This window comes from Hemiscyllium ocellatum, chromosome 13 (assembly GCF_020745735.1).
Source record: "Hemiscyllium ocellatum isolate sHemOce1 chromosome 13, sHemOce1.pat.X.cur, whole genome shotgun sequence".
Classification (NCBI taxonomy): Eukaryota; Metazoa; Chordata; class Chondrichthyes; order Orectolobiformes; family Hemiscylliidae; genus Hemiscyllium; species Hemiscyllium ocellatum.
The window spans coordinates 27,902,389-27,922,857 of NC_083413.1; the positions used below are offsets into that span (position 1 = coordinate 27,902,389).

The window sequence follows — 20,469 nt, forward strand, 5'->3', positions numbered from 1 at the left end:
ATGTGGCATGGAGAGTAATCCTGAGATTACAACCCTGGACATCCTGCTTTTCAACCTACAGCCTAGCTCACTGAACTCGCCTTACAGTACGTCACTCTTCCTGCATGTGTCATTGGTACCAGTGTGTACTATGACCTCTGACTGTTCACCCTACCCCTTCAGTGTATCCTGAGCATGCTCGGATATATCCTTGACCCTGGCACCTGGGAGGCAACACACCATCCTGAAGTCTTGCTTGTGGCCACAGAAATGTCTGTCTGTGCCTCTATTGAGGCCCTGACCACCATTGCTTGCCTGCACTTCTGTGTAAAATCCCACAATATAAACAAACTTCCATGAACATTCTCGGAGACCTATAGTCATCTGCTGTGTTACATTTCTTGGTTTAAAATCATTGTCCCAAAAGGACTGATCTAATTAATTATTAAACGCACAATTCAAATGAATAATTAAAACCGATATGCCATGAGTTTAAAATCCCAATACCTTTGAAATATTCTATATATAAAATTATTGCAATGCTCTGGTTGGTCCTGCCTTGTGGTAGAGCACTTCTTAGGAGATAATATACCTTTTACCTCTGCATTTTGAATGTTCCCATGGATCAATTATCTTTTCAGATCTGTATCATATTTTTAAGACTGCTACTCAGCTGCACATGCAGCTTGACTGAAAGGTTAATGCTTTGCAGTCTTTCCCGTATTTCTGGTAAAGTCATGGTGATGGAGTAGAAGCAGCACAGAAGAAATTCCAGATTCTATCAAGTACAGTGCAGAGAAGACTGAGCCTGGTTGGGATTTTAACTCGAGGGGGGATTGGTGTAGAGGACAGGCCAGCACTAAATTGCTTGCAGTTCTGAGTTGATTAACACACACAACCCTTCAGGGGCAATGCATTGACAAGGAAAGAAATTCTGAGATTTACATGTTAATTGATCGGGACCTGCATTACCCATCCTAAGAGATTAAAGACTTACAACAATCTAGGTTTGCTCAATTCCTCACATTAGTTGTACGACGCTTTGCTCTTTTACTGTACATTCCTTGTCCTATGATCCTGCCCCACTAGCTACCTGACGAAGGAACAGCATTCCGAAAGCTTGCACTTTCAAATAAACCTATTGGACTATAACCTGGTGTGATTTTTAACTTTGTCCGCCCTAGTTCAACACTGGCCATTCCACCTTTTGGCTACCATCGACACGCCCAAAGTAAGGGAATGGTGGTGAGAGAGGAAGGGGACAAAATGGAGTTGGGGAGGGAATACTGCAATTATTGGTAGGCAGAGTTAATTGTAAGCACTAGGTTCATCATTAGGGAATACGGCAATTGTTGGTAGGCAGAGTTCATCAAAATGCAGGCTAGAAGCCATTAATTGATTTTATTTTAAAAGACTAAAGCTCCTTACAGTGACTTGAAACCACAGTCAAAATGGTGACACGTTTTCATAACTAGACTTTACAGAAGCATTGAAATGAGGCAACCAATCTGCATGCTACAGACCAAGAACAATGGCCTCAAAGGAAATTGAATACGGCGCTTTCCTGTTCCATTTAAGGCAGCATCCAAACAACTATTATGATATTCACTTTGGAGGAGATAAACCATTAGACATAATTAATTTGGCTAGGAAAGGAATGTGCCATGTAAGGAGGCAACTGGAAAGAACCAGCCATGACATTACTTCAGTCACTAAACAGTTGGAAAGAGAGATTCATGTGATAAACCAACCTTTTGTGTTTCAAGCACCTGTTGGCTCAGCAGAACAGGAAAACAACTAACACACTGAAGAAACAAGGACATGAGTGGATCCCGTGTGTGTGTGTGTGTGTAATTCTCTCTCCATCCAACTTGCAATACGACCCCATTCTGCTGATTTTGACAAGACACACGTTTCTGTTTTTGGAAAAAAGTTCTAACCAGTGCTGGTCATCCACACTGACTGTACATAGCACAAACTGTTTGATACCTCCCACTACTCAGGAATATGATGCCCGTGGAAGACAGGGAATTGGACATCAGCTTCTACAATGTGGTTCAGGAGAAGGCTTTGACAGCACTTCACACAGCTACATAATGGAACGCTCTCTCCAAAATGGGGTTTAGGGAGGGACATGGAATTTGATACACATGATTTACACAAACAGCTCAGCCACAATTTCAGCCGATGGAAATCACAAAGCTTTTGGATCCAAGGCTGGAGTCAAGCATGGCTATCTCTTTTCCCCTACCATAACTATATGCAGCATTGAGCCTTTTGCAGAGTCAAATAGGACATGCGCAGTCATAAGAGAGATGACTATCCCAGTTATTGGTGGAACTCAGACCAAAATCTCCCTGTACATGGGCAACGTCACCATCTTCTTCTTGAACCTGTGATCAGTGCATGTATTGAGCAAGTATGACCAGCTCCAAACAGGCCTCAGGGCTGAGCTAAACAATGGCAAGAATAAAGTAATGTGTGTCAGCAGCAGAGCAACTTCAGTGTTGTCCACTAATGAGACAGAGTGTAATTTAATTCTAAAATCAGAATGTGAATTTAAATTATGGAAAACAATGGTCCCAGCACTGATCCATGAGGGATCCAGCCAGTATCAGACACATAAAAATCACCAAAGGGTAATGAGACTTGAGCAGATACAACAGGGCAAGGCCATGATTAGATTTAAAAACAAGGGTCAGCCACAGAACATTGGTGTAGGAGTTCTCAGGATTATGTCCCAGACCCAACTATTTTGAGCTGTTTCTTGTAGATCATCCTCTATCACAAGGTTGGACCTGGGGATATTAGCTGATTATTGTACAATATTCAGCCTCATTTACAATTCCTCAGATACTGAAGCAGCCCATGTCCAAATGCTGAAGATCTGGACAACATTCAGGCATGGGCTTACAACCAGCAGAAACATTTATGCCCCACAAGTGCCAGGCAACAACCATTCCAATAAGAGCGAATCCAACCATTATCATTTGATGGTCAATGGCTTCATCATCACTGAATCTATCACTATCAACATAGAGCTATAGAACCATAGAATATCCTGGGGAATTACCATTCACCTGAAACTGAACTGCACTGCACCAAATATTGTGACTACAAGTTGAGATTTCTGCACCATAAATCACTTCCTGACTCTACAAAGCCTGTCTGCTACCTAAAAAACACAAGTCAGAAATGTAATGGAATACTTTCCACTTTCCCGAAAAAGTACGGCTCCAACAATACACAACAATCTCAACATCTAAGACAAAGCAGCCATTTAATTGGCACTCCAATTAACAGCTTCAACATTCACTCCCTCCATTTTCGTTGCATAATGATGTAATGTTTTATACCTTCTACAAAATGCACTACATTAACTCACTGAAAGTCCTGAGGCAGTAACTTCCAAAACCATGAGTTCTACCACCCAGAAGGATATGGGCAACCAATTTATAAGATCAATAGTGCCTGCAAGATCCCCTCCAAGCCTTTCACCAACCTGAATTGGAACGATCTCATCGTTCCTTCATTGTTGCTGACTCAAAATCCTAGAACTTGCTCCTTAGAAGTACTGTGGGTGTATATAACAGTCCATAAGATCATACTGAATTAAAGAAACAGAGTTAGGCCATTTGGCCCATTGAATCTGCTCCACCATTTGATCATGGCTGATGTTCCTCAATAGCATTTTTCAGCCTCCTCCTTCAACATTTGATCCCATTACTAATTAAGAACCTATCTATCTCTGTCTTAAATACATTAAATGGTTTGGCCTCTATGCCCTTCTGTGGCAATGAGTTCCAAAGATTTACCACCCTCTGGCAGAAGAGATTTCTCCTAAGTGCTAAAGGGTTATCCCTTCACTCTGAGGCTGTGCTATAGGGTCTCTCCTCCTAGTGTAAATACCTTTTCCATATCCACTCTGTCCAGGCCTGTCAATATTCTCTGAGTTTCAATCAAATCCCTGTTCATTCTTCTAAATTCCGTCAAGTACTGATCCATAACACTCTTGATATGACAAGCCTTTCATCCTGGGATCATTTTTGTAAACCTTCTCTGGACTCCCACCAATGCCAGCATACAGGACTCAAAACTGCTCATAATATTCCAAATGGGGTCTTAAAAGAGCTTTATTCCATGTAAGCTGTACATCCCTGCTCTTATATTCTAGTCCACTCAAAATGAATGTTAACATTGCATTTGTCGTCTTAACAGTGCATGTTAAGCTTAAGAGAATCCTGAAATAGGTGCCCAAAATCTCTTTTTGCTTCAGATTTCTGAAGCTTTTTCCCATTTAGAAAATATTCTATGCCTATATTCCCATAGTGTATCCTATCTGCCACTTATTTGCCCACTCTTCTAGCCAGTCCAAGTCCTTCTGCAGCTCCCATGTCTCAAGACGAGCTGTCCCTCCACCTATGTTCATGTTATCTACAAATACAGTAACAATGTGCTCAATACCCTCACCTAGATTATTAAGGTATACCAATAGAATTCAAAAGGACAGCTCAACACTACCTCTGGAGAGATATTGTGAATGGACAATAGAGTCTTAGAGTCATTCAGCACAGAAATAGACCCTTTGTCCAACTTGTCCATGCCAATCAAGTTTTCCAAACTAAACTGGTTCCACTTGTCTGCATTTGACTCATGTCAAACCTTTCCTATTCATTTATTTGTGCATGGAAAATCATGTCTCACAAACTTGATTGAGTTTTTTGAAGAAATAACAAAGAAGATTGATGAGGGCAGAGCGGTAGGTGTGATCTACATGGACTTCAGTAAGGTGATCAACATGGTTCTCCGTGGGAGACTGGTTAGCAAGATTAGGTCTCATGGAATACAGGGAGAACTCGCCATTTTTATATAGAACTGGCTCAAAAGTAGAAGACACAGCGTGGTGGTAGAGGGTTGTTTTTCAGACTGGAGGCCTGTGACCAGTGGAGTGCCACAAGGATCAATCCTGGGTCCACCACTTTTCATCATCTTTATAAATGATTTGGATGTGAGCATAAGAGGTAGAGGTAGTAAGTTTGCAGATGACACTAAAATTGGAGGTGTAGTGGACAGCGAAGAAGGTCACCTCAGATTACAATGGGATCTTGATCAGGCGGGCCAATGGCTGAGAAGTGGCAGATGGAGTTTAATTTAGATAAATGTGAGGTGCTGCATTTTGGAAAAGCAAATCTTAGCAGGTCTTATGCACTTAATGGTAAGGTCCTGGGGAGTGTTGCTGAACAAAGAGACCTTGGAGTGCAGGTTCATAGCTCCTTGAAAGTGGGATCGCAGGCAGATAGGATAGTGAAGAAGGTGTTTGGTATGCTTTCCTTTATTGGTCAGAGTATTGAGTACAGGAATTGGGAGGTCATGTTGTGGCTGTACAGGACATTGGTTAGACTACTGTTGGAATGTTGCATACAATTCGGATCTCCTTCCAATTGGAAAGATGTTGTGAAACTTGAAAGAGTTCAGAAAAGATTTACAAGGATGTTGCCATGGTTGGAGGATTTGAGTTATATGGAGAGGTTGGATAGGCCAGGGCTGTTTTCTCTGGAGCGTCAGAGGTTGAGGGGTGATCTTATAGAGGTTTATAAAATTACGAGGGACATAGATAGGGTAAATATACAACATCTTTTCCCTGGGGTGGGGGAGTCTAGAACTAGAGGGCATAGGTTTAGGGTGAGAGGGGAAAGATATAAAAAAGATCTAAGGGGCAACTTTTCCATGCAGAGGTTGGTACGTGAATGGAATGAACTGCCAGAGGATGTGGTGAAGGCTGGTACAGTTGCAACATTTAAAAGGCATTTGGATGGGTATATGAATAGGAAGGGTTTGGAAGGATATGGGCCAGGTGCTGGCAGGTGGGACTAGATTGGGTTGGGATATCTGGTCAGCATGGACGAGTTGGACTGAAGGGTCTGCTTCCATGCTGTACACCTCTATGACTCTATGTATCTGTCCAAATGTATTCTAAATGTTGTAACTGTACTTGCATCCACCACTTCCTCTCAAAACTTTGGCTGAATCAGAGATGTCAATTTTGCAACTAATCTGATATATATCATCCATGAATAGTATTTATATACTCTATGTGCTTTCCATGATAGGTAGGTATGTACCATATTTCTCACAGGACCACTGCCTGATGTTAATTACATCTGACTCTGCCAGTATTATTTACTCAAATTGCGTTAACTAGGAAAATTAATAAAGTTATGTATTCAAACACAAGATACCTGCCAGGAGGTGCCATTGACAGCACATTGTAAACAATATCTAAAATAAACTGGATCCAGAGGGAACAGACGAAGGAATTTCCAAGCAAGTTAACATCAATTTCCAATTCAGAATAAAAGGCATCAACATGGGGAGTTGATTTTCATTGTACTTTCTCTTAATTTTCACTCCAATTCTTTTAACAAATTTTGTAAAAACATTGTATTTTAACAGTACCCATGTTTCTAAAAAAAATTCACCACATGATTCTGATTTAATGTTTTCTTCCTGAGCTAAGACAGGTGTTAGCATAAAGTGGGCATCAGAAAAACACACATGGAGCAGACAAACAATAAGATCACGCTATACTGGAGGCTGATATTTCAAGTCAACACAAGTTTTTCCATCACTGTACCTAATACTGCTGCTGTTCCACTACATTTCAAAATAGAATTTCAGCAGTGGTAGGCCATAAGTCATTTCCATTTGTGCTTGTGTCCCACTATCAGATAAATGACTAGTCTTCCCTTTTCAACCAAATATTCATTAAATTGTACCCAGTTAATTATTAAAATCTAGCTCACAAATTCATGCTCCTCAGATTGCAATAACAAAACAACTTATGACATTGCAATGTCTGCCATAACTTCAGAATACCCCAAAGTTATTCACAGTCACTGAACTTTCAAAGTGTCACCACTGTTGTAATACAAGGGAACCTGACAACCAGGGGAGGATTTCACCAAGAGCAATTAAATAAATTACCAGATAATCTGTTTAAGATGCTATTCAAAGAAATGTTGGTCAATACACCAAGAGAACTTCCTTGCTCTTCTCCAAATATTGGCAATGTGTCCTTTATCACCAGTTAAAAAGACAGACATCACTGCTAATTTAATATCACTGCTGAAAGACATCACCCCCAATAGTGGAATACAACATTCATTGCAACAGTATAAATTTAACTTTATCACATCAACCTGTTTAGAGATATTATTACAGTTTTCTAGACCTACTTGAACCTGGACTTCATAGTCTAGGAGTCTAGCTCTGCACCACAAGAGCTCCTCATTCACAACCATTTAGAATGTATGACCCACTTATTCAATAATTGTGTAATCACTGAGCCAAGGCCAAGACCAACACTTAGTCAGGAACACGGTTCATATTCTTTCCCAAATGATTTAAAATAATGACTTGACACTCCCCTCTTATAGAATACATATTATTTATCCAATATCTGGTACTGTACATTGTTTAATTTATAATCTTTTTGGCTATGAAATAAAATCTTTCAGTTATGGAGGGTAGACTTTGGTTGTTAGGTTTCGATAAAGATAATATTACTAACTTGGTACTGTAAATTCAATTTAGAAAGAAAAACTTAAAATGAGCTAAATTCGAAATTATTTTAATTTAGGGTGAGAGCTGAGTAAGCAGTCCACATCTAGGCAACATGAGTTTCAGGCAATTTCAACTCTCAGGCATCATCAGTCAATTGCTCAACCAAAACTTCAATCAGGAATGAAATGGATCTGAGAAAGGCCAAAGGCTCTGTTCTCCTGTTCGGATTTCCTCAGGCCACAAATGCTTTTTCTACTTGGGCACACTTGTCTTTATTGCATAGGCCACTGGTTGATACATCACAGATTTCCGATCTGCTTTTTCTTAATTAATTTATGTGGACAACATTGGCTGGGCCAGCATTTAATACCAATCCCTGGTTGAAGCCTGCAGTTTGCTATTCCTCCCGCTAAAGAACAGATTAGAATAATGATAGTGGGAAGGAGAAGGCACAGTCTAAAGAACCAACCCTTTAGTCTCCTTGCACAAGTTCAATTTAAGGCAAAATAGTATGCCATTATGATTTAATGGCTACTGAGAACAAAGTGGCTGTGGTCACTCATCGGAAGAGCTTTCCACCAATACTTGTTTTACTATGTGAAACATCAAATTGTGTCATAAAATTCTGAAACAGAAATTCCTGACACATTAGATAAAAGTAAATCAGTAGGTAGAATACTCCTTTCAGAACATCACTGCTATATTCCCTTGGGCCTCATTAAATGTGTTTGTGAACCTCCTGATCACAAGGCTGCTGAACTTGTCAAAACATGCTTATTGTTTCTTTAACAGTATGTTAATGCTCCACTGTATAAAGATGGCTCTATAGTATACTCAGGAGGCTTAGACGGCATCAAAAGTTGTTAAGGTATGCTTCATGCACTAATTAAAGCCCATAATATTGCTAACATTTAACTTCACTATATTACTCATACTGTCAGTCATCCTCATGCTCTGACAGCAAAAAATTTCATTGTGGACAAATGTGAAACTCCAAGGATCAAATTTGCAGAAACTCTTAAAAGTGAACTGGCATTGTCACAATTTCAAAAGCCTTAATCATTATCATTTGGCTTCATGATTCTCCAGGAAAATAATTAATCACAGACGACGTTTTACCACAATCTTAAAGAGGACAGGAATGTCAGAAAACGGAAAAAGAAATCCATATTCTTGGTAAACAACGATGGACCTGAAGATTGAAGACTGGCTTTGAGGCTAAATTTACAAAGAAAAATATTTCAATTTCTGTTTGACTGATGTTCACAACAAAAATGGATCTTGTTCCAGAGGGCTCAACATGCATTTATTGTAAGGTGCACCAAAAACATAATTGCTTAAAAAAAAGATGTCCACCAAAGACTCAATGTTTAGAATCCAAGTGGATGATTTGCTACAACTCCTCCTTTGGTCACAAGGTCTTTTGATATTGTCTTCATGTTGCTGATGACCTGCATGCTGGACTCAGACTTCAGTGCATTCAGATTGTTGGTTATACGAGCAAATGCCTGACATAAAGATAGAAAGTTTGTTAAAATGCTGCATACTTTTTCTAAATAGCATTCAAGTAAACCAGAATGTGCACAGCGAATCTCCACATCTGTTGTAAAACTGAATTGTATTGATGTACAAGTTATAAATCCCTCCAAGTTTGAAGAATAATATTGAATTCTTTCATGATTGATGGGATAATTTATGGTACTTTGTTTAAGAAAACATTTTTTAAAGTCACCTGACAAAGAAACTTATGATTTCAAATAAACCGTTGGACTATAACCTGGTGTTGTGTGACTTCTAACCTTTTAAATTGACAGTAGCATAACAAAAGGAATAATAATTTAAAATTAATTTTATATTGATTATGCAATCATCTACTTCATCTAGTTGAAAGTCTTTCCAAAACTAATAAACTTATAAGTTGACATTGTGGAATCAGTTGTCTGGCTGATGCTGTTAGACTCCTGCGGAATCCCAGGCTTTCGGAGCACTGTTGTTTCATCAAGTTCCTTCACCTGATGAAGGAGCTGTGCTCTGAAAGCTTGTGATTTTATATAAACCTGTTGGACTATAACCTGGTGTCATGTGACTTCTGACTTTATCGCTTTTCATAATGATTGCTTTCCCTACAATTTCTTACAAGAGTGAATAGATTTCGTTATAAATTAACAAAACGAAGGGTTTGCTGTCACCCTTTGCAAAACCTGCTGTAATCAAATGCTGATTGGCCTGAGGATATCCAGCGTGTATCTAAACCTCACCAGCCTCATTTCAATGAACTTCATTTGTGCCTTGAACCTATCTATGATCTTTCCAAATGAAGTTGTGATCATCATTATAGAGGGAAATGCAACCATCAAATCACATACACAATGGTCCCAGAAATAAGAAGAATTAGCAACAATATGCTTGAGTAATGCTTATTTGATGCTGATCTCAGAGAGCTAAACTGCTCTTCTCTAAAAAAGTAGTTTCATGAGATCTTTCAAATTCCTCCAAGAGGGTAGGTAGACCCTTCATTTCACACATCATGTGAATGCTGACCACAGAAAGTGGTTTTAAATACAGTATAGATTATGCACTCAAACGTCTGGGGAAAGGTCAAAGCTCACGAGTCTCTTACTCAGAAACAAATGGAATGTTGCAAATCTAAAACAAATACAGAGTGTTTGAGAAACTCTGCAGATCTGGCAGCATCTGTGGAAAAATAATGTTTCAAGTTCAGTGAGATTCCTCTTCAGAACTCAAGAAGAAAAATTGAAAAAGAGCCATATCAGACCCTAAGTAGTCATGCGGTTTCTTTCTCCACAGTTATTGCCAGACACAGAGTTTCTCCAGTATTCTCTGTGTGCTCAGAAACAAGGTGTGCTGTTCTGAACCAAGACTGACACCTTCAGGTCACTGTGTGTATACAAAAGGGTATTTCCAGCAATAATGATACAGGCTGACAAATAAACTTGCTCCTCTATGCTAACTTCTCCTCACCCCCATCCCCTTCTCATTTATCTCTCCACTGCAGGCACTCTGCCTCTATTCCTGATGAGAGGAACGTCGCTTTTCCTGCTTCTCGGATGCTGCCTGACCTGATGTGCTCTTCCAGTACCACTCTAATCTAGACTCAGGTTTCCAGCATCTGCAGTTCTTGTTTTTACCAAATAAACTTGTTGGTTTAATAGAAAGTACAATGCAATTGTTACTTAATAACCAGTAGAACAGCAATCCTAAAATTTAAACTGATCTGCACTCATTTCTAGGGATGATTCAGGGGGTTGAGGATTGTTATTTCAGATCCTGGTTGGGACATTTCCTATATTTCAGTCGGTCATCAGCACAATGTAATAAAACAAAGAACAGCAGATATCTGAAAGGAGGTCTGAAACCAAATCAGAAATTGCTAGCAAAACTCAACAGGTCTGTCAGTATTTTTGGGGAGAAAGCAGAATTTTGTTTTTAATTCTGGTGATTCTTGATCCACACAATATTCCTTGTATCGATCTGTTCAGTCATCTCTTAACCACATACTTGACTGGAGAACCCCTGATCCATATTCTGCCTTGACCCACAATCATTCTTTGCTGGACTATCATTCTTCTCCCATAAAGCCTTCAAATACTTAACATTTAACAATGTACCAACTACGTGAGTCATTTTGAATGTTCACAATAGAATTTTAAGCTGCCTGTAACTTCCCTTTAAAGGCTGTTAGTGATGTGCAATATGAGTCTCAACCCACTCAACAAGATGTCAAAGAGTGCCATGTGTAATGCTAGCAGCTTATTGGTTCCAATCAAATGTTGATCATGAAAGAAAAAAAGATTATTGGTCACAAGTATAAATATTTGACACACACTTTCAGAAATTGTGGGTCAGGTAAATTTCTCCCCCTTAATTGCAAACCCTGCTAGAAATAAAGAGCATCAAACATTTGGTAAAACTGAGTTTCCATCAGAGAAAAATAGCACAGGAATCACACCTCAAGGCACCATGTTTCACAGAGGACCTTCTCATGTTGAGCTGATGGGAACCCTTTGTTGAGAGCACGGGATGCCCTAGATTACAAGAGAAGAGTGAATGGATTTCATTATAAATCAACAAAATGATTCTGTCTAAACCCTGATATAGATTTAAGGAATTTTAGTTTATCACAGGTCTTTACCCAGGAATAAAGGAACATGATTAGGCAATCGAACACATCAAGTTTGTTGTACCAGAGGAATAACGTCTTCAACTACTCCATCAAGTGCTCTAATACATCTGAAACAACATTTGGATAATACTTACACTCAAAGAAATAGAAAATAACCCTTTACACAAAGTTACAAATTACACAATACCAGGTTATAGTCCAACAGGTATATTAGGAAGCACTAGCTTCATCAGGTGGTTGAAGAAGGAGCAGCGCTTCAAAAGCTAGTGCTTCTCAATGTACCTGTTGGACTATTACCTGATATTCTGTGATTTTTAACTTTGCCCACTCCAGTCAAACACCAGCTCCTCCACATCAACACCTTTACATAAAGGTATCATTCTGATTAACCTTTTGTGCAACAATCACACAGCCTTTTGATTAGGTTCTGAACAGAGATTTATAAAACTCTAATAACTGCTATCTCATTCCATTTCAGCCCACATAATTGGTCAGTGTTTCAATAGCCTTTTTAATTCTTACTATTTAAAAGGTTTTTAGTGATTTCTGTATGTGGGGAGAAGGTAGCACAATGGTAATATCACTGGGCAAATAACTATTTTTATTCAATTATGGAATGTGGGTGTCACTAGCTGAACCAACATTTATTGCCCATCTTTAACTACCTGGAGAACAGTTAAGAGTCAATATGTTGCTATGGCCTGTAGTCACATGTAGGCCAGACCAGGTAAGGATAGCCGATTTCATTCCCCAAAGGGCACTGGTGAATCAGAGGGAATTTTTCCTGACAATCGACTTTAGTTTCATGGTCATCACTATACTCTTATTTCCAGATTGTTATTGAATTGAAATTCCACCAAATTCAAACCGAGGTCCCCAGAACATTACCTGGTCTCCGAATTAATAGTCTAGTGATAACACCTAGGCCATCACCTATCTTAGAAGCCCAGGCTAATGCTTTGGGGTAAATCCCGCCCCAGCAACTGGTGGAATATGAACACAATAATAAATTTGGAATTTAAAGTGAAGCATTAAGTAATGGTGACTATGAAACTGTTATTTATTTGCCATGACCCAGAATACAAGGGTGATAATAGAGGCTGAAATATTCTTTTCATATAGTTGAACAGGAATCTCTCTGAGTCTTACTGTTTTGAATTGGTATGATACGGAGATTGATTCTGAATCTGTTGAGATCCATTTTGAGCTCATTTTCTGTCTGATACTCTGGTCAGATTGCATTTGGAATATTGTGAACAGCTTTGGACCTCTCATCTAAGAGTGTCCTGGCATTGGAAGGAGTCCAGAGGAGGTTTACAGGAATGATCTCAGGTGCTTTTCATATGAGGGGTGGTTAAGGACTCTGGGTCTGTACTCAATGGAGTTTATAAGCATGACTAGATTAGATTACTTACAGTGAGGAAACCCACACAGACACGGGGAGAATGTGCAAACTCCACACAGTCAGTTGCCTGAGGTGAGAACTGAACCCAGGTCTCTGGCGCTGTGAGGCAGCAGTGTTAACGGTATGAGGAGGGATCTGATTGAAACTTACAGCATACTGACAGGCCTGCAGAGAGTGGACATGGGGAAGATGTTTCCACTAGTAGGAGAGACTAGCACCCAGGAGCACAGCCTCAGAGGGACAAGCCTTTAGAGCTGAGATGAGAAGGAATTTCTTCAGGTAGAGAGTGGTGACTCTATGGAACTCATTGCCGCAGAGGGCAGTGAAGGTCAAGTCATTAAGTATATTTAAGACAGAAATAGATAGGTTCTTGCTTATTAAGGGGATCAATGGTTAAGGGGGAAAGGCAAGAGAATGTGGTTGAGAAATATATCAACCATGATCAAATGGTGGAACAGATCTACTGGGCTGAATGGCCAATTTATGGTCCTATATCTTATGGTCATACGGTCAGCTTGGACTTGCTGCACAGCCCAATTTTTAAATTACCTTCTCCTACTAATTTCCCATATCTGACAGTCAAAACATTCTGAGCTGCGAAATGTCATTTTTAAACTTTTGTTTTATTCACTCACGGGTTGTGGGCGTCACTGACTCTGAACTTATTGCCCATTCCTACTTGTCCTCAAGAGGTTGGCTAGAAGGTAGGTTACATTTGCCCAGGAGGTAGGCTACTCCCTACAAGATTCCTAGCACTCAACCTGCTCTTGTAGCCATTGTACCTTTACCACGAACCCAGTTCAGTTTGTGGTCAATGGTAACCCCCAGGATGTTGATAATGGGGGATTTCAGTGATGGTGATGCTACTGAATATCAAGGGGCAAACATTAGATTCTCCCTTGTTGGACATGGCCATTGCCTGGTACTTGCCACTTGGCAACCCAAACCTGAATATTGTCCAGGTCTTGCTACATTTGGACATGGAATGCTTCAGTACCTGAGGAGTCCCGAATTGTGTTAAACATTTGATATAGTATTTCTAGCGATCCAAGTAGTTAAGGTGGAATCAACAAAGCAAAGGTTTGACTGAAGACTTTCCACAAAACAACTCTGGACATTGCTGAAGAAAAGGCAAGATTTTGACAAAGCAATCAGTACTCATCTTTACTACATTATAAATGCTGTTTTTCTTTTATTTGTCCTGATGAGTGCATGTTGAAAAGCTTCAATAAAATGGGTCTTTTGTCAGTGATACTTAACTTATGTGAAACCAAATAATTATTTGGATTAATAATATAGCATGTTCATTTATACCCTGAATAATTAATGCATTTTACTCCAAGGGAGATCGTGTTTTATGATGAGCAACATGGACACTATTTGGCAAGTGGCAAAATGATCTATTTAAGTATAAAATCACACAACACCAGGTTATATTCCAACAGGTTTAATTGGAAGCACTAGCTTTCGGAGCACTGTTCCTTCATCAGGTGGTTGTGATGAAGGAGCAGCACTCTGAAAACTAGTTCTTCCAATCAAACCTGTTGGACTATGACCTTGTGTTGTGTGATTTTTAACTTTGTACACCCCCATCCAACACCGGCAACTCCAAATCATGACTATTTAAGTATATTTAAGTGCATTATTCTATGGCAAAATCAAATTATATTTCAGGAGTTTACCTGGAGATGACCACAGTCATGGCATAAATATCAATTGCTGCATCAGCAACTTTCTTCAATAAAAACTGCTGATCTGAAAAAAAGTAAGATATTAGTGCTATATCAAGTTATCAAGAATGCAACCAGTGACAACAATAACTTCAGCATGCAATTTTTTTTATTGGTTCATGTGATGTGGGTACCACTGACCGGGCAAAAAATTATTGCTATCTCTAATTATCTAGAAGGCAGTTAAGAGGCAACCGTATTGCAGTTTAGGAGCACAGCAGTTCAGGCAGCAGTAAAATTGACGTTTCGGGCAAAAGCCCTTCATCAGGAATACAGGCAGAGTGCTTGAAGGGTGGAGAGATAAGCTAGAGGAGGGTGGGGGTGGGGAGAAAGTAGCATAGAGTACAATAGGTGAGTGGGGGAGGGGATGAAGGTGATAGGTCAGGGAGGAGGGTGGAGTGGATAGGTGGAAAAGAAGATAGGCAGGTAGGACAAGTCATGGGGACAGTGCTGAGCTGGAAGTTTGGAACTGGGGTGAAGTGGGGGAAGGGGAAATGAGGAAACTGTTGAAGTCCACATTGATGCTCTGGGGTTGAAGTGTTCTGAGGCGGAAGATGAGGTGTTCTTCCTCCAGGCGTCTGGTAGTGAGGGAGCGGTGGTGAAGGAGGCCCAGGACCTCCATGTCCTCGGCAGAGTGGAAGGGGGAGTTGAAATGTTGGGCCACGGGGTGGTGTGGTCGATTGGTGCGGGTGTACCAGAGATGTTCCCTAAAGCACTCCAATGTAGAGGAGACTGCATCGGGAGCATCGGATATGATAAATGATTTTGGTGGATATGCAGGTAAAACTTTGATGGATGTGGAAGGCTCATTTAGGGCCTTGGATGGAGGTGAGGGAGGAGGTGTGGGCGCAGGTTTTGCAATTCCTGTGGTGGCAGGGAAAGGTGCCAGGACGGGAGGGTGGGTGGTTGGGGGGCGTGGACCTGACCAGTTAGTTCACCGAGGGAACGATCTTTCCACAGAAGGCGGAAAGGGGTGGGGAGGGAAATACATTCCTGGTGGTGGGGTCCATTTAGAGGTGGCGGAAATGTTGGCGGATGATTTGGTTTATGCGAAGGTTGGTAGGGTAGAAGGTTGAGCACCAGGGGTGTTCTATCCTTGTTAAGGTTGGAGGGGTGGGGTCTGATGGCAGAGGTGCGGGATGTGGATGAGATGCGTTGGAGGGCATCTTTAACCACGTGGGAAAGGAAATTGTGACCTCTAAAGGAGGAGGCCATCTGGTATGTTCTGCTATCCCACTCCACCCTCCTCCCTGACCTATCACCTTCATCCCCTCACACACTCACCTACTGTACTCTATGCTGCTTTCCCCCCACCCCCACCCTCCTCTCATTTATCTGTCCACCCTGCAGGCTCTCTGCCTGTATTCCTGATGAAGGGCTTTTGCCCGAAACGTCGATTTTACTGCTCCTCAAATGCTGCCTGAACTGCTGTGCTTTTCCAGCACCACTAATCCAGAATCTGGTTTCCAGCATCTGCAGTCATTGTTTTTACCTAGTTTAGGAGATGTAACCATAATTGCCCATTTTTTGTTCTCTCATTTGATTTTTTTGGATTGTGAAATTTGACTGAACAACCACATTCACATGCATGGTGACCCTCAGGTTAAACCATCACCAAACTTCTCCCTCTAATGAGAAAGCTACCTATGGTCGGGTCAGAATATAGCAACTTTACAATGTTTACTTTTGGAATGCTTGAAGATCTAAGACCCCAATTTTAACTTGAACTGTGAATTGTGCATTTGGAGAGACAAGCGAATGGAAAGGCTTTCTGAAATTCTCAAGACATGGCAACAGAGAATGAAACCTATCTTTAAAAGGGGCATTCTTTCTTTCAGCGTAGGTCCTGAGTTGTCCACCTCATATTGTACAGTGAAGATGGGTGGGGCTTCCCATTCACTGTTGTGACTGAGTAGATAGTACGATCATTCATATTCACATCTGACCCGGAGGCGAAAATTGCCCAGGTCCCACATTAACCATGTCAAGAAGATTTTCCAACTCTCCATGTGCCCAATTTATGTTCCAAATTAAAATCTGTGATTTGAGCTCTTTGAACAGATGTCATGCCCTGAATTTTCCCAGCCCCTAAACTGCACACGCAATGACAAGTCAATTGGGAAAATATGGTGAGATCGTATAAACTATATTTTCCGTGTTGAGAAAACAAAATCCAATTTTCAAACCAAGGCTTGAGCTGAGAGACAGAAGTCTCAGTAGTGAGTGCGAGAGGCCTATTTAGATCTGTGCATATTTTATTAGTACCTAATCTCATCTCATTTATATCCTTCAGTTCTGAGGAACGGTCACACGACACGAAACATTAACTCTGATTTCTCTCCATAGACGCTGCCAGACCTGCTGAGCTTTTCCAGCAATCTCTGTTTTTGTTTCTCATTTATAGCATCCACAGTTCTTTTGGTTTTCATTTATATACAGTTTGCTATTCTCCCACTTCAGGTCTCTCTCTGGACCAGTAGCTCCCAACATCTCAGGGTACACCTCTTGGGTAGCCATCATCTGTGCTCCCTGGAGTTTGACATCAGAAATGCACCAGCCTCACCATTGCAACATGGTGCCTACTGATACAGTTAAAAAAAGAATATTCACTTCAACACTGCACTTTGCAGTGGACCAACACCTTGCCTTGTACTGTTGCTGCTGGGCCACTTTAGGCACAGGGACAAGCATACATTCATAGACTGGAGGAGAGTGCACCTTAGGGCTCTTTGTTTCACCACTTTGCACCTACTTAAATGCTCAACACATCTCTGCTCAGCCTTCTGCGCATTGCTACATCATTCAGAACTTAGAACTGCACAGCACCCCTGTCTTGTCTTGTCTCTTTGTGCAGAGACAAAGCCAGGTAGCTTGCCATGCTTGTCGGCAATCATCAGTCAAAGGAGTGGACATGTTGTTGTATGCCATAGGCATGATGGAAGGGAAAGCTACTCTTCAGACAGGGTTAGAACATCATGTAGTGCTAAGAATGGATGAAAAATTATCAACGATTTACAAATATGATAATTTATTTACAATGAAGTTTCACATGTGCTAGATACATGCTCAAAATGTTGACTTTTTCCTTTGCATCCACTACACAGGTGCGGCCTTGTGCTTTTGCAGCTGGAGTGCCTATACGGCAACCTCCTTATAGTCCAGCTTCTTGCTCTTGGAGTCTTGGGGCAGCGAGCGATCTGAGGGGTTGCTTGTAGCTGAAGGGCTTCAATATGCTGAGAGTGACCTACCCAGGTGCAGACTCACCCTCTTTGGGTTAAACTCCCATCAGGTGTTGGACTGTAGGCAACGTGAAGGTGGAGTGGCCGGGTACTTTGGAGGAAGTCTTCCTGAGAGAAGACTTCTGGAGATCCTGTAGATGGTTCCTTCTTTGACTGGGTTCACTGGGAGAAGAGGCATCCAGAGTGAGATCATGGTCCCTCATCACCCTGTCAGCTTGCTGATGGTGCTGAGCATGATTGGATGCAGTGATGGAGTGCCAGTCTGTGCAAACATTGAGTGTACTGCACTTGGTCTCCTGTTCACGGAGACAACCAGGCAGCACAGCACAGAAGGCACTGGTGGACTCCTCCAACTTTAGAGTTGTTCTGATAAACCTGCCTGCTGTCACTTAATCTTCTTGTGCAGTTAAGTTACAAATGGCTGACATGAGGTCCTCTCCTGCCTGGGGATAGGCAGGTGAGTAGTCTCTAATAGTTCTCTGAGTGCCAGTGACCTGGGACATTTCTTTTATAGCCTTCTGCAGACACATGTCAGTGATACACTCACCAGAATGTGCTCCCAAGTTTAAATCTAGGTGACATGGCCGCTGAGGTTTCAGTAACTGAGCTGGTGGAGGGTGCAGGTGTCAGCTTTGCTGATGATTCCTCTCAGGGATCTGTAGCTTGTCCTCCCATGAAGAGGGACTGCACTCTTCATGGCACCCAGCTGTATGGCAGATGAACTCAGGGCAAGGTTGGGAACATGGGACCAGGGTATCATAGTCATTTCAGAAACATGGCCCATGGATGGACAGGACTAGTAGCTTCATGTTCCTGGGTATAAATGGTATAGGAAGAATAGAAAGGTGGGGTAAGAGAGGAGGGGGTATGGTGTTTTTTGGTTAAGGAAAACATTACAGTTTTACTTCATAAAGATATTCCCGAGAGAAAGTTCAGTGACGTTATATGGGTGAAACAATGAAATAAGAAAGGGATGAGCACTTTATTGGGATTGTACAAAAGCCCCGAATAGTCGGTGAGAACTGAGAAGCAAATATGTAAGGAGATTTCAGATATCTGTAAGAATAATAGAGTTGTAATGGTAGGGGATTTTAATTTTCCAAACCTAGAGTTGGAATGTCATAATGGAGGTGTAGTGGATAGCAAAGAATGGGATATTGATCAGATGGGCCAATAGACTGATGAGTGGCAGATGGAGTTTAATTGAGATAAATGTGAGATACTCCATTTTGGAATATCAATCAAAGCAGGACTTAGACACTTAATAGTAAGGTCCTACAGAGTGTTGCTGAACAAAGAGATCTTGGAGTGCACATTCATAGTTCTTTGAAAGTGGAGTCACAGGTAGATAGGATAGTGAAGAAGGTGTTTGGTGTGCTTTCCTTCATTGGTTAGACCATTGAGTTTAGGTATTGACAGGTCATGTTACAAGTGTACAGACATTGGTTAGGCCACGTTTAGAATATTGCGTGCGATTCTGGTCTCTTTCCTATTAGAAGGATGTTGTGAAACTTGAAAGGGTTCAGAAAAAATTTACAAGCATGTTGCCAGGGTTGGAGGGTTTGAGCTATATGAAGAGGCTGAATAGGCTGGGGCTGTTTTCCCTGAAGCATCAGAGGCTGAGGGGGCGGGGGGCGAGGGAGAACCTTATGGAGGTTTATGAAATCATGAAGGGCATGGACAGGATAAATAGACAAGGTCTTTTCCTGGGGTAGGGTAGTCCAGAACAAGAGGGCATAGGTTTAGGATGAGAGGCAAAAGATATAAAAGGGACCTAAGGGGCAAATGTTTCCTGCAGAGGGTGGTGAGTATATGGAATGAGCTGCCAGATGAAGTGCTGGAGGCTGGTACAATTACAGCATTTTAAAGGCATCTGGATGGATATATGAATAGGAAGGATTTACAGGGATATGGGCCAATGGGACCAGATTAGGTTAGGATATCTGGTTGGCATGAACGAGTTGGACCAATGCGTCTGTTTCTGTGCTGTACCATCTCTATGACTCTTGTTAACGGCTCAGATGGAGAGGACTTTGTTAGAATATGTACAATAAAAAATTCTTATTCAACAGGTGGTTGTACATATTTGAGAAGGAACAAAACTTGATCTTCTCTTAGAAAATAAGGGAGGGCAAGTGATGGAGCACTTTGGGGCAAGTGATCATAATTCTATAAGTATTAAAATAATTATGGAAAAGGATAGACCTGATCCAAAAGTTAAAGTTCTAAATTGGACTAAGGCCAATTTTGATAGCATTAGATAGGAACTTTCAAAAGTTGATCGGGGAATGCTGTTTGCAGGTAAAGGGACAGTTGGAAAGTGGGAGGTGTTTAAAAATGAGACACTATGTTCCTGTTTTGTGAATAGTAAGGCTGGCGGGTGTAGGGAATGCTGGATGACTTGGGAAA

The 20,469-nt window shown here is 41.1% G+C and overlaps 1 protein-coding gene across 1 annotated transcript in view; it reads right to left on the reverse strand.

Moving 5' to 3' along the window:
• Positions 1-8,912: 8,912 nt before the first annotated feature.
• LOC132821718 (very long-chain specific acyl-CoA dehydrogenase, mitochondrial-like) overlaps positions 8,913-20,469 on the reverse strand; it is a 56,215-nt gene continuing 44,658 nt past the window's right edge. The window contains exons 15-17 of the mRNA XM_060834425.1: positions 14,774-14,846; positions 11,513-11,588; positions 8,913-9,050 (exon numbers count right to left, since the gene is read on the reverse strand). Coding sequence (XP_060690408.1) covers positions 8,913-9,050; positions 11,513-11,588; positions 14,774-14,846 — 287 coding nt within the window. The remainder of the gene's footprint in view (positions 9,051-11,512; positions 11,589-14,773; positions 14,847-20,469) is intronic.